Here is an 18,128-nt window from a genome sequence, read left to right on the forward strand (position 1 = left end):
GTCAACAATCTATTATGCCCCCAGATCCCAGGTGCTAGGGAGGAAACATAGCAAGAGGAGGATTTGCTCCCTATGTTCAAAGAAGTGGAAACAATGTACGCACTGAAACTACTTGCAAGCAAAAATTAGACAACAACATCATCACGTTGGAGGCTGTGCTGTGGGAATTGAGAGTGTTATGTACTGGACATCAGGGAGGAGCCGCTGAAAAATAACTGACTTTATTTTGTGTGTTGAATAAAATGTTACATTTGGATTGGTAAAGTGAGGGGAATGGGCCAAGTAGGGAGGCTGGAATGACCTTGGGAGTTGAGTGAAAGGACTAGAGCTGAGCAGCCCTAGTGGGGAGCTGAGGTTGGGGACGCTGACACAAGAGGCTGGATGGTTTGTTGCTCTTTGAGTCAGTGGGAGTTTCTGGTGGCTCTCCAGCAGGAGTCCTGCAGGTATTTTTTAAATGTCTGTTCCTATGGATGTGAAAGCCCCCTGTCTGATTGTTAAAGTCACTAAGAGCGGCTATAAAGACGTAGCTACAATAGCCCCAGATAGATTTGTTTCGGGGTGCTCCTTAAGGCAGTTCTCCTGTCAGGAGCCCAGGGAAAGAGGGTCCCAGGCAGACAGCCCTGAGCACCTTCCTCTGGTAAGTGAATGTCCCCTGTCCTCCCCGCCACCCCAGCGAGAGATAATACATAGCAGATGCACTTCCCACCCAAACAAGTAGCCTGACTGGTCCTGCCTAGTTGTCCCTACAACCCTCTTCATCCAGAACTGGCTAACTCCCCATCACCTCCCCATCCTACCCTTCACTTGACTTCAGGCCAAGTCCCAGCCCCCAGTCTGGTTTTCATTACTTGGCTTCTGCCTGGATCTGTCTTTGGAGCCTGACTACTATCTCAGTTAGGGCTATGTTTTCTTACTGGTTGTCCCCACCAATGCTCCGCCCCTGAATCTCACCTGAGGGCCTGGGCACCTGTTGTCTGATGGTGAGCTGCCTGCTGAAACCCCTGCTGCTATGCTTCTTCCCAACAGAAAAACCTTGGGCCTTGTCTCAGACTTCATGCTGACTCCTTACCCAGGACAGGACCTGCTGTTGTGGTGTCTTTTGGCTCTTGACCTGGCTGCAGGGCTAGGCCATCTCACAGTGGCCGCAGGTACACTGGTCCATTCTAATGGGTACATTTCAGTCCAAGTTCTGGTCTTGGTCAGGAAACTTCTCTGCTGTAACAAGGTCAAGAGAACAACATTCCAGGTCTTCTAATCAGGATTGCCTCTTCTAGACCCAAATTGCCTCTGATACCTTTTAGGCATTCAACAAACATTTACTGAGCATCTACTAGGAGCCACTGTGCTAAGTCCTGGGGATATGCAGGTGAACAATATAAAATACTGCTCTCATAAAGGAGATAGACATTAAACAAGAAACGAGATGCATAATGAGAGAATTTGAGAGTAATAAGGACTCTGAGGGCCATAAAACAGGGTAAATGGATAGAAAGTGAGGGAGGTGGGGGAGGGCAACATATTAGATAAAGTGAACACAGAAGGTTCCCCTGAGGAGATAACGTTTGAGTGGAGACCTGAATGAAGAAGAGCAACCAGGGATGAGGTCAGAAAGGACCACAAACAGAGGAAACAGCAAATGCCAAGGCCCTGAGATGTAAGTGAGGTCAGTGCATCTGAAGAACAGAGAGGAGGCTAGTGAGAGCAAGGAGGAAAATAACGGGGTGAGGCTGAGAAGTAGGTAAGGCCAGGCCTTTTGGGTTGGGATTTTATTTAAGCACAGTGGGAAGCCAGAAGAAGGTTTTAGCATCATCTAGACTCAGTAACCTTTGGAAAGATTCAGCAAGCTTGCTGACCAGCAAGAGGGAAAACTCTTCTACTTTTCATAGCTCCTCTGAGAGGAACAAACAGTCTTCCTGGATGATTCCTGAGTGTGGACCTCATGGCTGTCATTTCCATGCTAGCTGGTCCCCATCTTAAAAACCAGACTCTCAACTTCCCCAAGTCTGTCATCTTTTGGTCCTGCCAAGACTCTGGTAATTTTGCTGTGACTAGCAGGCACTCACCAGTCCTCTGAGCCTCACCTTTGTGATCCTGTCCTTTCCTGCAGTAATAACACTGCTTTCCCTCAGGTGCCTGGGAATAGTCAAGAAGTCTTGGAATCCTGAGAATTTCTGGGTCCCACTCTCCCAGCCCTAGAACTTTCTGCTGGCATCAGCAGGGTGGCACAGTGGCACTCAGCCCTCCATCAGATTGAGCAAAAGGATTTGGGAATGGGCTGTTCCCAGAATGCAACCAGAGGAAGGGGACTCAGGAGGCCAGAGAACCATGATACTCTTGTTGCTGTGAGGGTGGTGAGGAGCAGGGAATATAAAGTGAAGTGAGGTGCCTCCAGGCCTCTCATTCAGCCTCACTATGTGTCTGGAGTGATCCGAGATGGCCAGTATGTCTCCTCTACAGCTCCTCTTCACTTTTCGGACTATGCCCTTGAGTCTTCACCTGTTTAAGAGATAGGACCCAGAGAAATAACTAACATTTGAATGCCTGTTACATGCCGGGCCCTTGCTAAAACACTACATTCCTTTACTAGCTCACTTAATGCTCCCTCAACCCTAGGAAGTGGGGATGATTTCCATTTTACATATATGAATATAGATGTGCTGACAGATTTAGTGACTTGTCCAATATAGTACATGGTGAGGCAAGATCTTTTATACTTCAAGTCTAGGCTCCTTCGATGATATTATATGACTTTTCTAGCTAGTTCCAAGCTCCAGAACCCTTGCAGGGATTGCAGGTTCACTCCAGCCAGTCCCCCTGACCCATAAGGGTTTGGCAAGCAGGTCATTATCCAGGAGTCCAGAATGGGAACATTCCTCCTTGAATGGGCTGCCCTTGACCAGGTCTCTGCAAGATGCCCAAGTGGTTGACAAAATTGTCAGTTCTGAGCCAAAGGAGTCCCAAGATATCCCTGCTGTGGACAATAGCTGAGAACCACAAAGACAGCTGGATTTTGCTGCTCAGCCTTTGGGGCTGTAGAATATTGTCACTTCCCCTCCCCCCAGAACTAGCCACCCTCTAGTGTCTGTACATTTTCTCAGGCCTCCAGATTCAGTCTGATGACCTGCTCTGGCGAAGCTCAATGAGGCTGAGAACTATATTAGCAGGATCCTTCAGCCAGAAAGCCCAAGACCAGATGCTGCTCTGAGCACCACCACCTATAGCAGTACCTGGGAGGGATACCCAGCCCAGAGGAGCTGGAGCAGCCCACCCCTCGAGTGAAACTACTCCAGCCCATCCTGAGTGCAGGGTGGGGATGGAGGGTGTAGAAATATGCTGAGAGCTCTCTGGATAGCAGGGCTCAGCTTTTCTAGCCACTATGAGTGGCAGATGCAGAAGAGGTAAATGATTATCCTCTTGTAATACCTGAGGGGACAGTCACTGTCTTAACTTATAGGCTCTCCTCCACTCACCATCCCTCATTCTCCTCACTGGGAGAGGCTTTGCTTCCTCTGGAAGGGCTGGCCTAGGCTCCACTGGTTTCAAATCTTGTCTTGACTCCAAGTCCCTTTAAATATCCAGGACCCTAACAACTGGCACTGGGGCAGCAGGACTCAGATAGCAGGCCCAGAAATTCCCCTAGATTAGTGGCTCCTAAACACTGGCTCATAACCAACCACATGAAATCAGTTGGCAACCTGTTAGAGTACAGATTCCTGGGACACTAGCCCCAGACACTCTGATCTACCAGATCTGGGGGCAGGGCTCAGGAATTTGTATTTTTAAAATGTCCATGGTTGATTCTCACATGTCTCCAGGTCTCTTCTCTCTGGCAAGTTTTCTCTCTGTGTGTGGGTAGGTGGGTGTCCCCAGGCTTTCTGATCAACTCTCAAATCAGAAACTACCTTTCCCAAGCCAGAGCTTCAAAACTCTGGTGAGGCAGATCCTTTCAGGATCCTCTTAGGATAGATGAAAATATTCAGTCATACCAAATGTCCTCAGGATGTTTGTCTGAAATTACTAGGCAAGAGCCTTTTCACTCTGAGACAACTGAAGAACTAATCCGAGTATAAACACCTCTATGCTGTGAGGACCACTCAATGCAAGACACAGATCTTGCACAGATCAAATAGAGATTTGCACGTCTGCTGTGTGCCCTCTGCTGGTTAAAATTAGTGAAGTTTGGAAAGTGTTTACCAGTAGGAGTTTTTCTGACTGGTACTGACCATTTCCTGGGTTGGAAGCCCGTACAGAAGGAGCTAATCCTGGTCCAAGTCTGGGCACTTAGACACCTGAAACTAGAAGGGTTACTAATTTAAAAAAATAGCTTTATTGAGATATAATTAATATATAAAAGCTGAACTTGTTTATACAGTTTGATGAGTTTGGATATAGGCATATACCCATAAGATCATGACCACAATCAAGATAATAAACATATCCATCACCTCCAAAAGTTTGTGTCCTGTGTGTGTGTGTGTGGTAAGAACACCTAAAATTTGTTAAGAAGGGAGATCTCATGTTAAGTGTTACTTTTAGAAGCTACCTCTACCAAATCACTGGGGCTCATCTCTCCTAAGGGAAATCTGTGGACCCTGGTAGGAACTACTAGCAGCATCAAGGAGGAAGAGGAGACATTGAGAAGCACCTCACCTTCCCAGGGAAATAGATTATGAGGCTGGGTAGGTAAGGAGCCCTGAGAATCTTAGGAGGTACCATCGTGGGCACAAGAATATTCCTCTACGCCAGTTGAAATAGACTGAGAAATGGATCTCATGACCTGAGCTGACTCTAGTTGATACTTAGTCCCTTCCCTGGTGATAAAGTAAGTATTAGGACCCTTTGCATTTGATCTTAAAGTACTGGAGGAAGCATCAGGTAAAAGCATGGGTAAGAAATCTGACCGACCTGATCCTTACCCACCAATCCCAGGCGGAAATCCCAATGTTTTGGGATAAAGAGGATGCATCCCAGATATTGTGATTTTGCCTATCCTTCTACGGAGATCATTATGTGGGAAGAATATCAGATCTGGCCTAGTTTCCAACCTCTATTCCTCCAACTGAAATAATGGCAATTAAAAAAAATATTTTTATTCATTTATTCATGAAAGACAGAGACAGACAGACAGACAGACACAGGCAGAGGGAGAAGCAGGCTCCAATGCAGGGAGCCCGATGTGGGACTTGATCCTGGGACTCCAGGATCATGCCCTGGGCCGAAGGCAGGCACTAAACCGCTAAGCCACCCAGGGATCCCCAATAATGGCAATTATTAATGGCAACCGACATTGTTTACTATGCACTAAGTACTCTGATATGTTTAACATGGACTATAATGTGTAATCCTCACAATAACCTCTGAGGTACGGAATGGTCAAAGTAGCTTGCCCAGGGTCACAATGCTGCCCAGTATTAGAGCAAGGTTTGACTAAGATCTAGCTGCAGAGCTAGAGTCATGATGCTAATCTCTCTTATTCTTCTCTATTTCTCTTAAGCTTGAGAGGAGGAGGATGTGCTCCTGGCCCTGGGACTAAGAGCTCTACTCTTGCTGCATTTAGGACTAAGTGGTAGATGAGGTGGGAGTTGATGCTAGATGCCAGGTCTTGAATGGGTTTAATCACCATTAGCTCAGCTCAGGTACAGGCCCAGAACTTGGGGGCAGGGACAAACTAGGCAATTGAGGATCCAACTGTCCTTCTAGGAAGGGAGGGCCAGAGAGGGAGATGGAAAGTCTAGGAATGGTCTGGCTCTAACAAACGGAACAGTTTTCAAAAGAGGTATTTTATTTTATTTAAAGATTTTATTTATTTATTCATGAGGGATGAGGAGAGAGAGAGAGAGAGAGAGAGAGAGAGAGAGAGAGAGAGAGAGAGAGAGGGGCAGAGGGAGAAGCAGGCTCCATGCAGGGAGCTGGATGTGGGACTCAATCCTGGGACTCCAGGATCACGCCCTGGGCCGAAGGCAGGCACTAACGCACTAAACCACTTAGGCATCCCATCAAAAGAGGTATTTTATTTTATTTTTTATTTTTTTCAAAAGAGGTATTTTAAAGAGCTTCTTGCACCATTTGAGATGGGAAGACATGACCTCTAAGATTCTTTCCAGTTTTCCATTCCTATTAACAAACAATGTGATCATGCATTAGCTTTTTTTTCAATGTCCTTATGTATTTTCCACCACCTATGAAGATAATGCAGTTTTAGGCCTCCTAATAAGGTTTCTTTTCTATAGATCCGAAGTCACTTTTGAAATTGCCCATAACTTTCTTTTTTTTTTTTTTTTGCCCCTAACTTTCATTAATGAAAATGCTCAGATTGTATGAAAACCGGGGCAGGGAGGATAATGTTTCTTTTTTTCTTAAGATTTTATTTATTCATGAGAGACACGGAGAGGCAGAGACACAGGCAGAGGGAGAAGCAGGCTCCATGCAGGGAGCCCGACGTGGGACTCAATCCCGAGACTCCAGGATCACGCAACGAGCCAAAAGCAGGCGCCAAACCACTGAGCCACCCAGGGATCCTGAGGATAATGTTTCTGTAATGTGAACAAGTCAGGACATCCTGATACTATTTTCAGAATTACAAGTTAACTCAGTTTGCTCATCTGTAAAACGGGATTGAAAATCATCTTTACAAGACTTTTTTAAAGATTTAACTAAGATAACACATGGAAAATGTAGTTCATGGAAAAAAGTTTGTATATTATACTTATTCAATTCCTCTGATATAAAGAGCACTGGGAAGAAATGAAAATGGAAGACCACTCAGATTTTTCCTGATTATTCGGTTTTGAAAATAAAGCTGCATTGAATATATTCTTCTTTTAAATTATTCATAACTGAAGTAATTTGACCACAAAGCCACTTGAAAGTCACCAAAAGGGCAGCCCTGGTGGCTGGGAGGTTTAGCGCCGCCTTCAGCCCAGGGCAAGATCCTGGAGACACGGGATCGAGTCCCACGTCAGGCTCCCTGCGTGGAGCTTGCTTCTCCCTCTGCCTGTGTCTCTGCCTCTCTCTCTTTCTCCCCTCTGTGTGTTCTAGTGAATAAATAAATAAAATCTTAAAAAAAAGAAAGTCACCAAAAGAACTAAATAAACTTTTAAAATCACTTCACATTGTCGTCTTTAGGACATCCGATTTATTCCATAAGAGACAATTGGTTAAACAGCCTAGTTTTCTAAGCTTGAGGTATTTACTGATTCACTCAAGAATTCTTATTCTCCAGGGGTGCCTGGGTGTCTCAGTCGGTTGGGTGTCCGACTCTTGGTTCCAGCTCAGGTCATGATCTCGGGGTTGTGAGATTGAGCCTGACATCAGGCTCGATCCCAGGATCCCAGGATCACCATCTGAGCTGAAGGCAGACACTCAACCATCGAGCCACTCGGGCGCCCCCAATTAATTTAAAAAAAAAAAGGAATTCTTATGCTCTGAGGCTCTCAAGACTTGCTAGATAGAATTATCCTATTCTCACCATTTTATCAAGAAACTTGTACAACTTAAAATGTTCCTTCTATGTTATAATTAATCTAGTCAGGTTACATCTACTGAAGATGGAGAAGGAGGAAGGAGATAAGGTGCAAGTGGAACAATTACAAGACTGAGTAACAATATCCTTAACCTCTGAAAAAAGGGAACTTCTTTATCATTTTAAAAAAGAAAGGCTGGGATGCCTGGGTAGCTCAGTGGTTGAGCATCTGCCTTCGGCTCAGGGTGTGATCCTGGGGTCCCAGATTCCAGTCCCACATCAGGCTCCGTGTGGGGAGCCTGCTTCTCCTTCTGCTTATGTCTCTGCCTGTCTCTCATGAATAAATAAATAAATTTTTAAAAAGGCCACTTTACTGCTGGTGTTTACAATTAAGCTTTTCCACAGAATCAATACTATTGAATAAGTAGCCAAGATTCCTGGAAATGGTAATAATTACTAAAAAGCCTCCTGCAAGGAAAGGACTCTCTAAGTGCAAAAGACAAATTTTCCTCCAAAGCAGATTGGATTCTATACTAATTTTCAACAAGACAGTGCTGTTTCATAGCCTATGGACAGAACTACACTCATTTCCAAAGTTAAAGAATTATACCACATGTAATTGAAGCTCTGTGGTGGAACATCATCCACCCAGCAGTTCTGAGGAATGTATGTATTGCAAGACCTGGGAACTGGAATACAAAGTTACAGATAACCACAGGGCTGATGGACTGCCACTAAAACTGTCAAGGAGAAGATTCCACTGAGGAGTAGCTTCCAGGGTCTCCTCTGAGCAATGGTAATAGTAGTAACAGCAACGAAAGCAATAACAGCAATAGCAGTTGCAGGAAAAGCACTAACATGAGTGGTAGTAGTGGGAGAAGCATTTGTTGAATGCCTTTTTGTCAAGCCAGTGCCAAATCTTACACACGCACTCACTCACTCTACTTGTTACAGCAAATTTATGAGGAAACTGTCATTACATACCTTTCACTGATGAGAAAGCTGAGGCTTGAGGTAGTTTATTTGAGGCTACACAACTGGCTAGACACAAAACCAGGATGTAAACCTAGGACTGTCTTATTTCAAGGCTTAACTCCATGTATACCATCATGTATCACAGTGGTATGGATAAATAGGTATTTTTCAGCATGAAGGATTAAAAACAGTAGAAGAGATACACCTTAGCTTCTGAGTTTGTTGATGACAGCAAGCTTTTCCAGGTGGTCTAATAGCAAAGTGACAGGAGTGAGGCTGCTGATCTCAAAATGAGAGAAGTGAGGGGAGTTTGAGTGTGAGGTGAACCATGGTGTGGTCAAGGGTATAATTTAGGGAAAGTATAATTTAGGGAAAATACCTTAATACTATTTAAAAAGGCAGTTTGGATTCAACCTAGGAGCATTCATAGACATTCCATATATATAGAAGTCTGGTGAGCTTGAGACACTAAAAATCTAATGGCATGCTGAATTTTAGTACTATGTGTTCCACCAATGACTTTCAAGAAAGACACACTGGGTTAGGTAAAGAAAATTACCAAAAATGATTGTAGGAAGGTCATAATGAAAAACAGGGTGGGGGCACCTGGGTGGTTCTGTTAAGCATCTTTTTTTTTTTTTTAAAGATTTTACTTATTTATTCATAAGAGACAGAGACAGAAAGGCAGAGACATAGGCAGAGGGAGAGGGAGAAGCAGGCTCCCTGCGGGGAGTCTGATGTGGGCTTCAATCCCAGGACCCCAGCATCACAACCTGAGCCAAAGGCAGATCCTCAACCACTGAGCAACACAGGTTCCCCAAGCATCTGACTCTTGATTTCAGCTCGGGTCATGAGACTGAGCTCCAGCACAGTTTCCAAACTCAGTAGGGAGTGTGCTTGGGATCCCCTCTCCCATGTCCCTCTCCCCACTGTTGCACATATTCTCTATAAATTAAATAAATGAATTAATAAATAAAAGAAAAATTAGGTGAAGTTTAGAAGTTTATTCTATCTGAATAAAATGAAAACAAAAATAAAATCAGGAAGGGTGGTAATAAGCTAACAACAATGGTAACAACGGTGATTTATATTCTTGTGTGCCAACCACTGTTCCAAGTGCTATACACATGTATGTAGTCACTTAATTCCCTTAGCCTTATGAGTTTGTACTGTCGTTTGCAGTTTACAAATGAAGAAACTGAGGCACAGAGCTCAAAGTCACACATATTTAGTTTTTGGTAGGGTAGGAACTCCATCTACCCAGGCAGTCTGCTGCAGAGCCTGGTTTCCTAGCCACTGCAACACACTGCCCCTTTTAAGGTACAGGGAGGGTTTACTCTGGAGTTGGGTATTGAAACTCATAATCTTAGTATCAAGGAAGATCTCTTGAAGTGTATAAGCAGGAAGTAAACTTTACAGTGGAAGAAACTCCTTAATATATAATAATAGGCTGAAAATAGTAATGGTTTCAAGAAAAGTAGGCAAGTAGATTGATAAGCTAAGCATATTAAGTTATGGAGAGAAGCTAGACATTATTACGGTAAGAGTCTGAAGCTTCTGGAGTTTGAATTTTTTTTTAATTTTTATTTATTTATGATAGTCACAGAGAGAGAGAGAGAGAGAGAGGCAGAGACACAGGCAGAGGGAGAAGCAGGCTCCATGCACCGGGAGCCCAATGTGGGATTCGATCCCGGGTCTCCAGGATCACGCCCTGGGCCAAAGACAGGCGCTAAACCGCTGTGCCACCCAGGGATCCCAGCTTCTGGAGTTTGAAATGATGTAAAATGACGATCCCCTTCAACACAAATTACTGGTCTGTTCCATTAATGTATTTCTTAGAATTTTTAAAAAGATTTTTTTTTTAATTTTATTTATTTATGATAGTCACAGACAGAGAGAGAGAGGCGCAGAGACAGGCAGAGGGAGAAGCAGGCTCCATGCAGGGAGCCCGACATGGGACTAGATCTCGGGTCTCCAGGATCGTGCCCTGGACTGAAGACAGCGCTAAACTGCTGAGCCACCTGGGCTGCCCTATTTCTTAGATTTTATAAACATCATAAGGAGCATACAATTTTCTCCTGATATAATTTCTAAGACTATGAAAATGGATATTGCTAGTCTTCAGTTACATCTGCCACCTTACAAATGATTCACGAACATGAATGAAATGTCTAGAAGTTCATCTTAGTCAATCCCTTCATTCAACTATTTTTTTTCAATTCAGAAAATCTGACAATAATTAATCTAGGTTAGTATTCTCCACACTGTATCTTATGAAGATTAATATTTAGAAGTTATTAAGTGTGTGTGTGTGTGTGTGTGTGTGAGTGAAATTCCAAGGTCCAATAAGTGCTTACTAAATTCTTCTAGAGAAGCACAGACACATGTAGCATGAACAATCCCATATTAAACTATGCAAATGTAACCCAGTATTTCCTACATTTATTTGACCATGGTACCTTTAGGTTATAAACCACTCATAAATTATGGATATTCATTCCAGATCTAGATACTTTCTTTTGGACAAGTGGAAGAGTGTTACTTTTACAAGATCCCATGTAGGAAGTTAACTATGCCTAGGAGTAATCGGGGTATTTCAATCTCAATGTTGAAAGACTTTCTGTTTATGCTATTGGGGATGGTGGTAGGTGGCATTCTGAACTCACTTCCTCCTAAGAACAATTTGTAAGTGATGTTTAGATATAACCAAATTAGCATCACAGAATCCAAGAGCTCTAGAACAACTTAGTGCCCACTTGTACAAATAGGGCGTCCGAGATCAAGGACACTGTCACTCCCCCAGCATTCATCTCACATTACCAGCCACTCCTCAGTCTCCTCTGCTGATTCCCTCTCATCTCTCTAACCTCTTACTGTTGGAATGCCCTGGAGCTCAGTCTGTGGACCTTGTCCTTTCTCTATCCCTGTTCTATTCCTTGGTGATCTCATAGTCTTGTGACTCTTTAATAAATTTAAAGGTTACTGACAGCTTGGACCTCTCCTCTAAACTCCAAACTCACACATCAGGATGTCTATGAAATCCCCTCCTAGGTTATATTAGGCATCTCAAATGCAAACCTGTCCCAAATCAAAGTCCTCATCTTCCTTCCCAAATCTACTCTTCCTTCAGTCTTCTCTATTCTCCATTTCAGTTAATCATTTATACCTCAATAATCTTTCCAGTTGCTTGGGCTAATGACTGCGCTGTCCTCCACAGCACCTTTTCTCTCATACTTCATCTCCAAACCATCAAATTCTGTTGGCTCAACTTTCAGGATATACCCTCACTTGAGCCACTTATCACTTACACTCTCACCATCCTAATGAAACCTCTATTATCTCCCAACTGGATTATTAAACAGCTTCCTAGCTCATCTCCCTGATTCTGTCCTTGGTCCCTTGTGGCTTAGTCTCAAGACAGCAGCTAGGGTGACCCTGTTAAGACTGTAATAAAGAATTTTTGTGGGGGTGCCTGGTGGCTCAGTTGATTAAGCATCTGACTCTTGATCTCAGGGTCCTGAGTTCAAGTCCTGCACTGGGGTCCACAATAGGTATGAAGCCTACTTAAAAAAAAGAATTTTTGTTTTTCATTGAGATAGAAAAGACTTCTCCATTCAGAATCCACTTACGGCTTCCTATCTCTGAATGAAAGCCAAGCCCTTATAATTGTCTAGAAGGCCCTTTACTACGTGGTCCACATCACCTGCAGGCCCCATCTCCTACTACACACTCCCCTGTCCAGCCCCACTCCACTGTAGCCCCATCAGTCTTGTTGCTGTCCCTTGAGCTAGGTATGATCCTACTTCAGGACTTGTTCTTTCTACCTTTCATCATTATGTTAGCTGATTTTTATTAGGTTAGTTTAAAAAGATTTCCTTCATCATCCTAATTTGCTAAGCTTAAGGTTTTTTTTTTTTTGTAGAGGTGAGGTTCACATACCTTACAATCAAAATTTAAAAAGTCAACCATCTTAAAGTGAACAATTCAGTGGAATTTAGTACACTCACAATGTCATATAACCATCTTTATGTAGTTTCTAAACATTTTATGAACATGCATATATGAGTATCTGAGTCCCTGGCTTTATTCTTTTGGATATATATTTGGGAGCAGAATTGCTGGGTCATATGGTAATTCTGTTTTAACTTTTTGATGAACTGCTGAACTGTTTTCCACAGTTGTTGAACCATTTTACATTCCCATCAGCAATGTGTGAGGGTTCTAGTTTTCCCTTCAGGACTTTTTGCATTTGCTATTCTCTCTCTGGAATGCTCTTTCAATAGATAATCCAGTGGCCCACTTCCTCACTTCCTTCAGGTCTTTACTCAATGTCTTCTTCTCACAGAGGACTAACATGACTACCAAATTTAAAATGGCAGCCTCCCAACCCCAGCCCATACTTACCATCCTCCTTGCCCACTTTATTTTTCTCCATAGCATTGATCATCATCTAACATACTACTTAATTTTCTTATTTTTTTATCGTCTTGTCTTCCACCACTGAAATGTAAGCTCCACCAGGGAAGAGATTTCAGTCTGCTTTTCCAGCACCTAGAATAGTGTTAGGCACATAGTAAGTGCTCAATAAATATTTGCTGAACAAGTAAGTGAGGCCCAAAGAGATGTTTTGGCAGTTTGACAAAAAAGAGCAAGAGACTAAGTCTCTGTAGTTCAGAGGTTATTTTTCTAAGAATGGTGATGGATTAAAACTGAGCCAATAACACCTTTATTCAGCAGTAACCTTTTAAAAAGCACACATACAAGAGATGGCTATTTCTGAATCAAATGAAAGAACTATTTAGAAGAGCCTGAGGGTAATGGGATCAAAATGTCAAGCTAAAACTCATTTATACCAATTAAAATTCAACTAACTGCCTATAAGCAAGTGTTTAGTGTTTGAAATGTTTTATTCAAATAAAGTAAAAGAAATGGTGCTATAGGGACATAGAACTTTAAGAGTATTATACTTTATGTTGAAACCACAAAGAAGTTATATCTGGACAAAAGTTTAAAACTTAGTATAATTAATCAGTGCTGAATTTTTCACTTGAGAATGGTTACGATGGCAAAGTTTATGTTATGTATTTTCTTTTTTTAAAAGATTATTTATTTATTCATGAGAGACAGAGAGAGAGAGAGAGAGAGAGAGAGAGAGAGAGAGAGAAAGGCAGAGACACAGGCAGAGGGAGAAGCAGGCTCCATGCAGGGAGCCCGACGCGGGACTCGATCCCATGTCTCCAGGATCAGGCCCTGGGCTGAAGGCGGCACTAAACCGCTGAGCCACCCGGGCTTCCCCTGTTATGTATTTTCATCACAATTTTTGAAAAGTAAAAAAAAAGTGGATAGAAAGATGGTGGATGGAAAAACATTCTGGGGTCAGGTATGGAAATAAAGACTTGAATATTGTTAAGTCTACTATTAAGAAACAGGTACTAGTAGAAACACTACTAAGAAACAACACTTTTGGAAATTTTGGAAAATCATTTACAGTCTGGAAAATTAAAACTAATGGATTCAACTTTTTTGAATTACAAGAAGTAGACTACGTAACAGTTGGTCATTGGAACTGGTTTTAATTTCTTTTTTTTTTTTTTTTAATTTTTTTTTTTTTTTTATTTATGATAGTCACACACAGAGAGAGAGAGAGAGAGAGGCAGAGACACAGGCAGAGGGAGAAGCAGGCTCCATGCACCGGGAGCCCGACGTGGGATTCGATCCCGGGTCTCCAGGATCGCGCCCTGGGCCAAAGGCAGGCGCCAAACCGCTGCGCCACCCAGGGATCCCTGGAACTGGTTTTAATATGTTTCTGCTATAGGCTGAATGTTTGAACTCATATGTTGAAAACTAATCTCCAATATGATGGTATTAGGAGGTGTGGCTTTTGGGAGATAACTGCACCATGAGGGTGGAGCCCTCATGAATGGGATTAGTATCCTTGTACATGAGACCCCAGAAGAACTCTCACCCCTTCTGCCAGGAGGATATAGCAATATCCTTCTACGAATGAGGAAGTGGGTCCTCATTAGACACTGAATCTGCCAGTGCCTTGATCATGGACTTCCCAGCCTCCAGAACTGTGAGAAATAAATTTCTGTTGTTCATAAGATACCTAGTCTGTGACACTCTGTTATAGCAGCCCAAAGGGACTAAGGCCATTTCAAAGTACAATTATAAGTACAAGATACAAGAAGTTTTCATGTTAAGATGAAAAAAAAAAAAACACTCATGGCTGAGTCAAATCGCTTCAGAACCTGACCACCTTAATTGTTATTAAAGATCACAAAGGGACTTTGCCAGCCTCTAAAGTTCAAGAAATTAGTAAAACATATACATAGTGATCTTTTAACTGTGCCAGAGGAAAAACTGCAAGATGCACACAGTAAAGCTCTCAATCTGCAGGCCAAGTAATCAGGCTTCCATGTAAGAAGCAAAGCAATGCTCCTACTCATATGATAAGTTCTACAGCTTTCACATGAATAACTCCTGAGGCACTTTACCAATACAAATTTTATTAAAAAAATAAGTAATAACATCAAACTGTTCAGCAAATCTATATTCAATGTAACCAAAATAAACAAACACCAAAATAAAAAAAATATACATCTATATATATATGGGCAAGAAACAAGTGCATTTTTTGGTCCCAATATTTTATGAATATATTATCTTTATCCAAAGGAATTACATTAATGGCTAAGAAGATATTATGTATTAGATGTACAGAAACATAACTTTAAAATTTGTTTTAAGGTCTGTAAGAAGTGTTTTTTTGCCAATTCTTTATGTCTTTGAACTGATAATTACTAAGAGAATGATAATCCCAAGATAGTATGGTAATAATGTCTAATGGTCTGAATAATTACCAAATCTAGAAGGTATCAATAGGTAGCTACAAGAAATTTATAGAGAATTCTAAAGAATTTTGAAGTTATTAACAAAACAAAACAAACACAAAACAAAAGTTTTAAAGAGAAGAGATAAAAGTGGACATAACAAAACACACATCAATAAATCTGGTAAAGAACCACGTAAAACCAAGATAAAATTAAACTTAAAAAATTGAATATTAGTATTGCTGAAAACTCCTAGGGTTAATACTGGATAAAACTTTAAATGACAGTACAAATAACTATAACTTTGGAACTGTAATTTTAGAAATTTGTTTCCAAGAACATGAAAGTAACCTTGGTTCCTTACAAACCAGTTTTTATATACCTTGGACTGCATGCATACTAGACAAGGATTAAAGGGCAGCAGCCAAAATGATTAAACTTCAACTTGGATGTTGAAGCATTGATTTGATGGGTCTTTCTTGGTTAGAACGAACCCATAAGCATAAGATCAAGAACCAAAGCCCCCAATGGGAAGTTGTGCTCAATTTGGTGGGCCTTGAGGTCATCTCTGGCCAAATTAGCATCAGCCTTATGGGAGGCCAGTCATGAAGGAAGGGACTCTCCCCAAGGTCTGATTTCTTAAGGCCACAATCTAGAGGAGGTCTCACAGTCAAATAATTCACATTCCTTGGAAAGAGAGAACAGGCATCAGTTGTGTCCATCGAAGGGGGACACTGACCAGGAGTATCCTGGACATTTTTTGAAATTTCTGTGTTGCTTCTGCATCTGAAAAATATGAAAAATAGAACAATGACAGACAAGGAAAGAGGAAAAAGACAGCTATCTGACCTAAAAATGTAAGACTTATAAGAAATTAACTAAGAAACCAGACAAAACAGACAAAGAAAATGAATAGCCATTTCATTTGGAATGCAATATTCTGAAGGCAAGTACAGCAGAGAAAAACACAAATTATTTTAGGCAAAGCAAAAAAAGACCATAGCAACAAAAGTTATTTTTGGAGAGAGCCAACTGGAGAAAAAAGCATATGTTAAGATATGTTAACCTGACACAAAGATAAGGTGGAATAAGAATCTAGTGCCATCTGAAAGCTGAAAAGAGCTGAATCAGAGCTAGTGTCATGAACTTGGCTGTTTAACCGCCTTCGTGAGAGAAAACACTTCAGAAGTTTGAACTTAGGAAACTGCCTTTGTGTAAGAAAACACTTCAGAACTTTGAACTTAGGAAATTCCAACTTGTCTTGCACCAGGTTGCACGAGCTCCATAGAGCAGGAATCTATTTCAACAAGCGGCTTTAAAAACAAAAACAAAAACAAAATACTTTAATATTTTTCATTTCTATTAATGATACATTTAAAAATGCAACAGTGCTAAAATCCATCAAAGAGAAATACACTAAATGAAAATTAAACTTACTCAGAAGTGGATTCAGAAGTTGAGGTACTTTCAGGAACTGAAATTAGAAGAGTTTTACATTTAAAATAGTGTAGATAATGAGTAAGGCTATCACTTTAATACATAAGAGCCATATTGTGGCTGATCAAAAACATTGGAAAAAGTATCAGAAATTCAAATTAACATAATTATAAATACATACCATGCTCTATTATAACTTGGCAAGTATGAGTTTTACGTTGACATAAGTGTTTAGCCATACGGTCTAAACTGGAAGAATCAGCTAGGAAGTCACATTTAAGGCACACCAGAGTAATGCCCCTGTGAAGGAAAAAAGAAAGTAAAGGTTTTTAATCTTTTATGAAAGCCATATGCAAATTCAGTAATTATTTTTCCATGTAATAACTCTTGATTTGCTTTTTGTGTGTCATGACCATCAATTTCCAATTTTGTTATACAAGCCTGATTTATCTGAAACAGTACTCTAGAAAATGACAGAGTATGCTGAAGTTATGCTAACATTTAGTGCTTTATAAACTGTTCCTTCTCATATCAATTGCTGAAAGACAGGAGTTAGACCTAAAACCCAGCCATGGCTCCACTAACAATTGGTGCAAGTCATCCCATTCTTTCTGTGCCTTTGCCCATCTGGAAAGCAAGCATATAATATTCATTCAATATACATTTTCAGAGGATCTTTTTTTTTTTTTAATTTATGATAGGCACGCAGTGAGAGAGAGAGAGAGGCAGAGACACAGGCAGAGGGAGAAGCAGGCTCCATGTACCGGGAGCCCGACGTGGGATTCGATCCCGGGTCTCCAGGATCGTCCCCTGGGCCAAAGGCAGGCGTTTAAACCACTGACAGAGACAGGCAGAGACAGAGAGGCAGAGACACAGGCAGAGGGAGAAGCAGGCTCCACGCAGGGAGCTCAACGTGGGACTCAATCCCGGGTCTCCAGGATCAGGCCCTGGGCTGAAGGTGGCGCTAAACTGCTGAGCCACCCGGGCTGCCCATCTGAGGATCTTCTTTACACACTTCGTTACTACTAAGTGTTGTGGATGCAAAAGTGAACAAAAGAGGGTAAACTCTGTGGAGCCTATAATCTAGTGTCTTATTTTAGTGGTGATAAAATCAGAAAAGAAATGGGAAGGTTTTAAAAATACATCATGTAATTTTGTTATTATCAGTCAGTTAATGAGCATAAACATAGTTTTACAGTTCACTGGATACTTTAATTTTAAGTACTTCATTTGTATAGGAATAAAAACCAGTAGCGTACCTTAGACTGACTTCTCCCCCTGTGGCTTTAGTCTTTTTTTTTTTTAAGATTTATTTATTTATTTTGAGAGACACCGAGCGAGCACGAGCCTGCATGGGAGTGAGGGCAGGGGCAGAGGGAGAGGATCTTTGACTCCCCTCTGAGCGCAGATCCCACCCCTAC

General features: G+C 41.7%; 1 protein-coding gene across 13 annotated transcripts in view; it reads right to left on the bottom strand.

Annotated features, from left to right (window-relative positions):
* Nucleotides 1-205: 205 nt before the first annotated feature.
* Nucleotides 206-18,128, bottom strand: part of ZNF280C (zinc finger protein 280C) — an 81,009-nt gene continuing 63,086 nt past the window's right edge. For 8 of the 13 annotated variants that reach the window (XM_049107275.1, XM_049107278.1, XM_049107274.1 and 5 more), the window contains 3 exons: nucleotides 16,889-17,007; nucleotides 16,708-16,744; nucleotides 14,930-16,056 (listed from right to left, as the gene is read on the bottom strand). In XM_049107275.1, the coding sequence (XP_048963232.1) occupies nucleotides 15,711-16,056; nucleotides 16,708-16,744; nucleotides 16,889-17,007 (502 nt within the window). In that variant the 3' untranslated portion in view covers nucleotides 14,930-15,710. Of the gene's footprint in view, nucleotides 2,497-4,223; nucleotides 4,296-12,841; nucleotides 12,989-14,929; nucleotides 16,584-16,707; nucleotides 16,745-16,888; nucleotides 17,008-18,128 lie in introns of those variants that run through there. The other 5 variants (XR_004813012.2, XR_003129476.3, XR_003129475.3 and 2 more) reach the window with 5 other exon arrangements.

Source organism: Canis lupus, chromosome X (assembly GCF_003254725.2).
Source record: "Canis lupus dingo isolate Sandy chromosome X, ASM325472v2, whole genome shotgun sequence".
In the NCBI taxonomy this organism is placed as follows: Eukaryota; Metazoa; Chordata; class Mammalia; order Carnivora; family Canidae; genus Canis; species Canis lupus.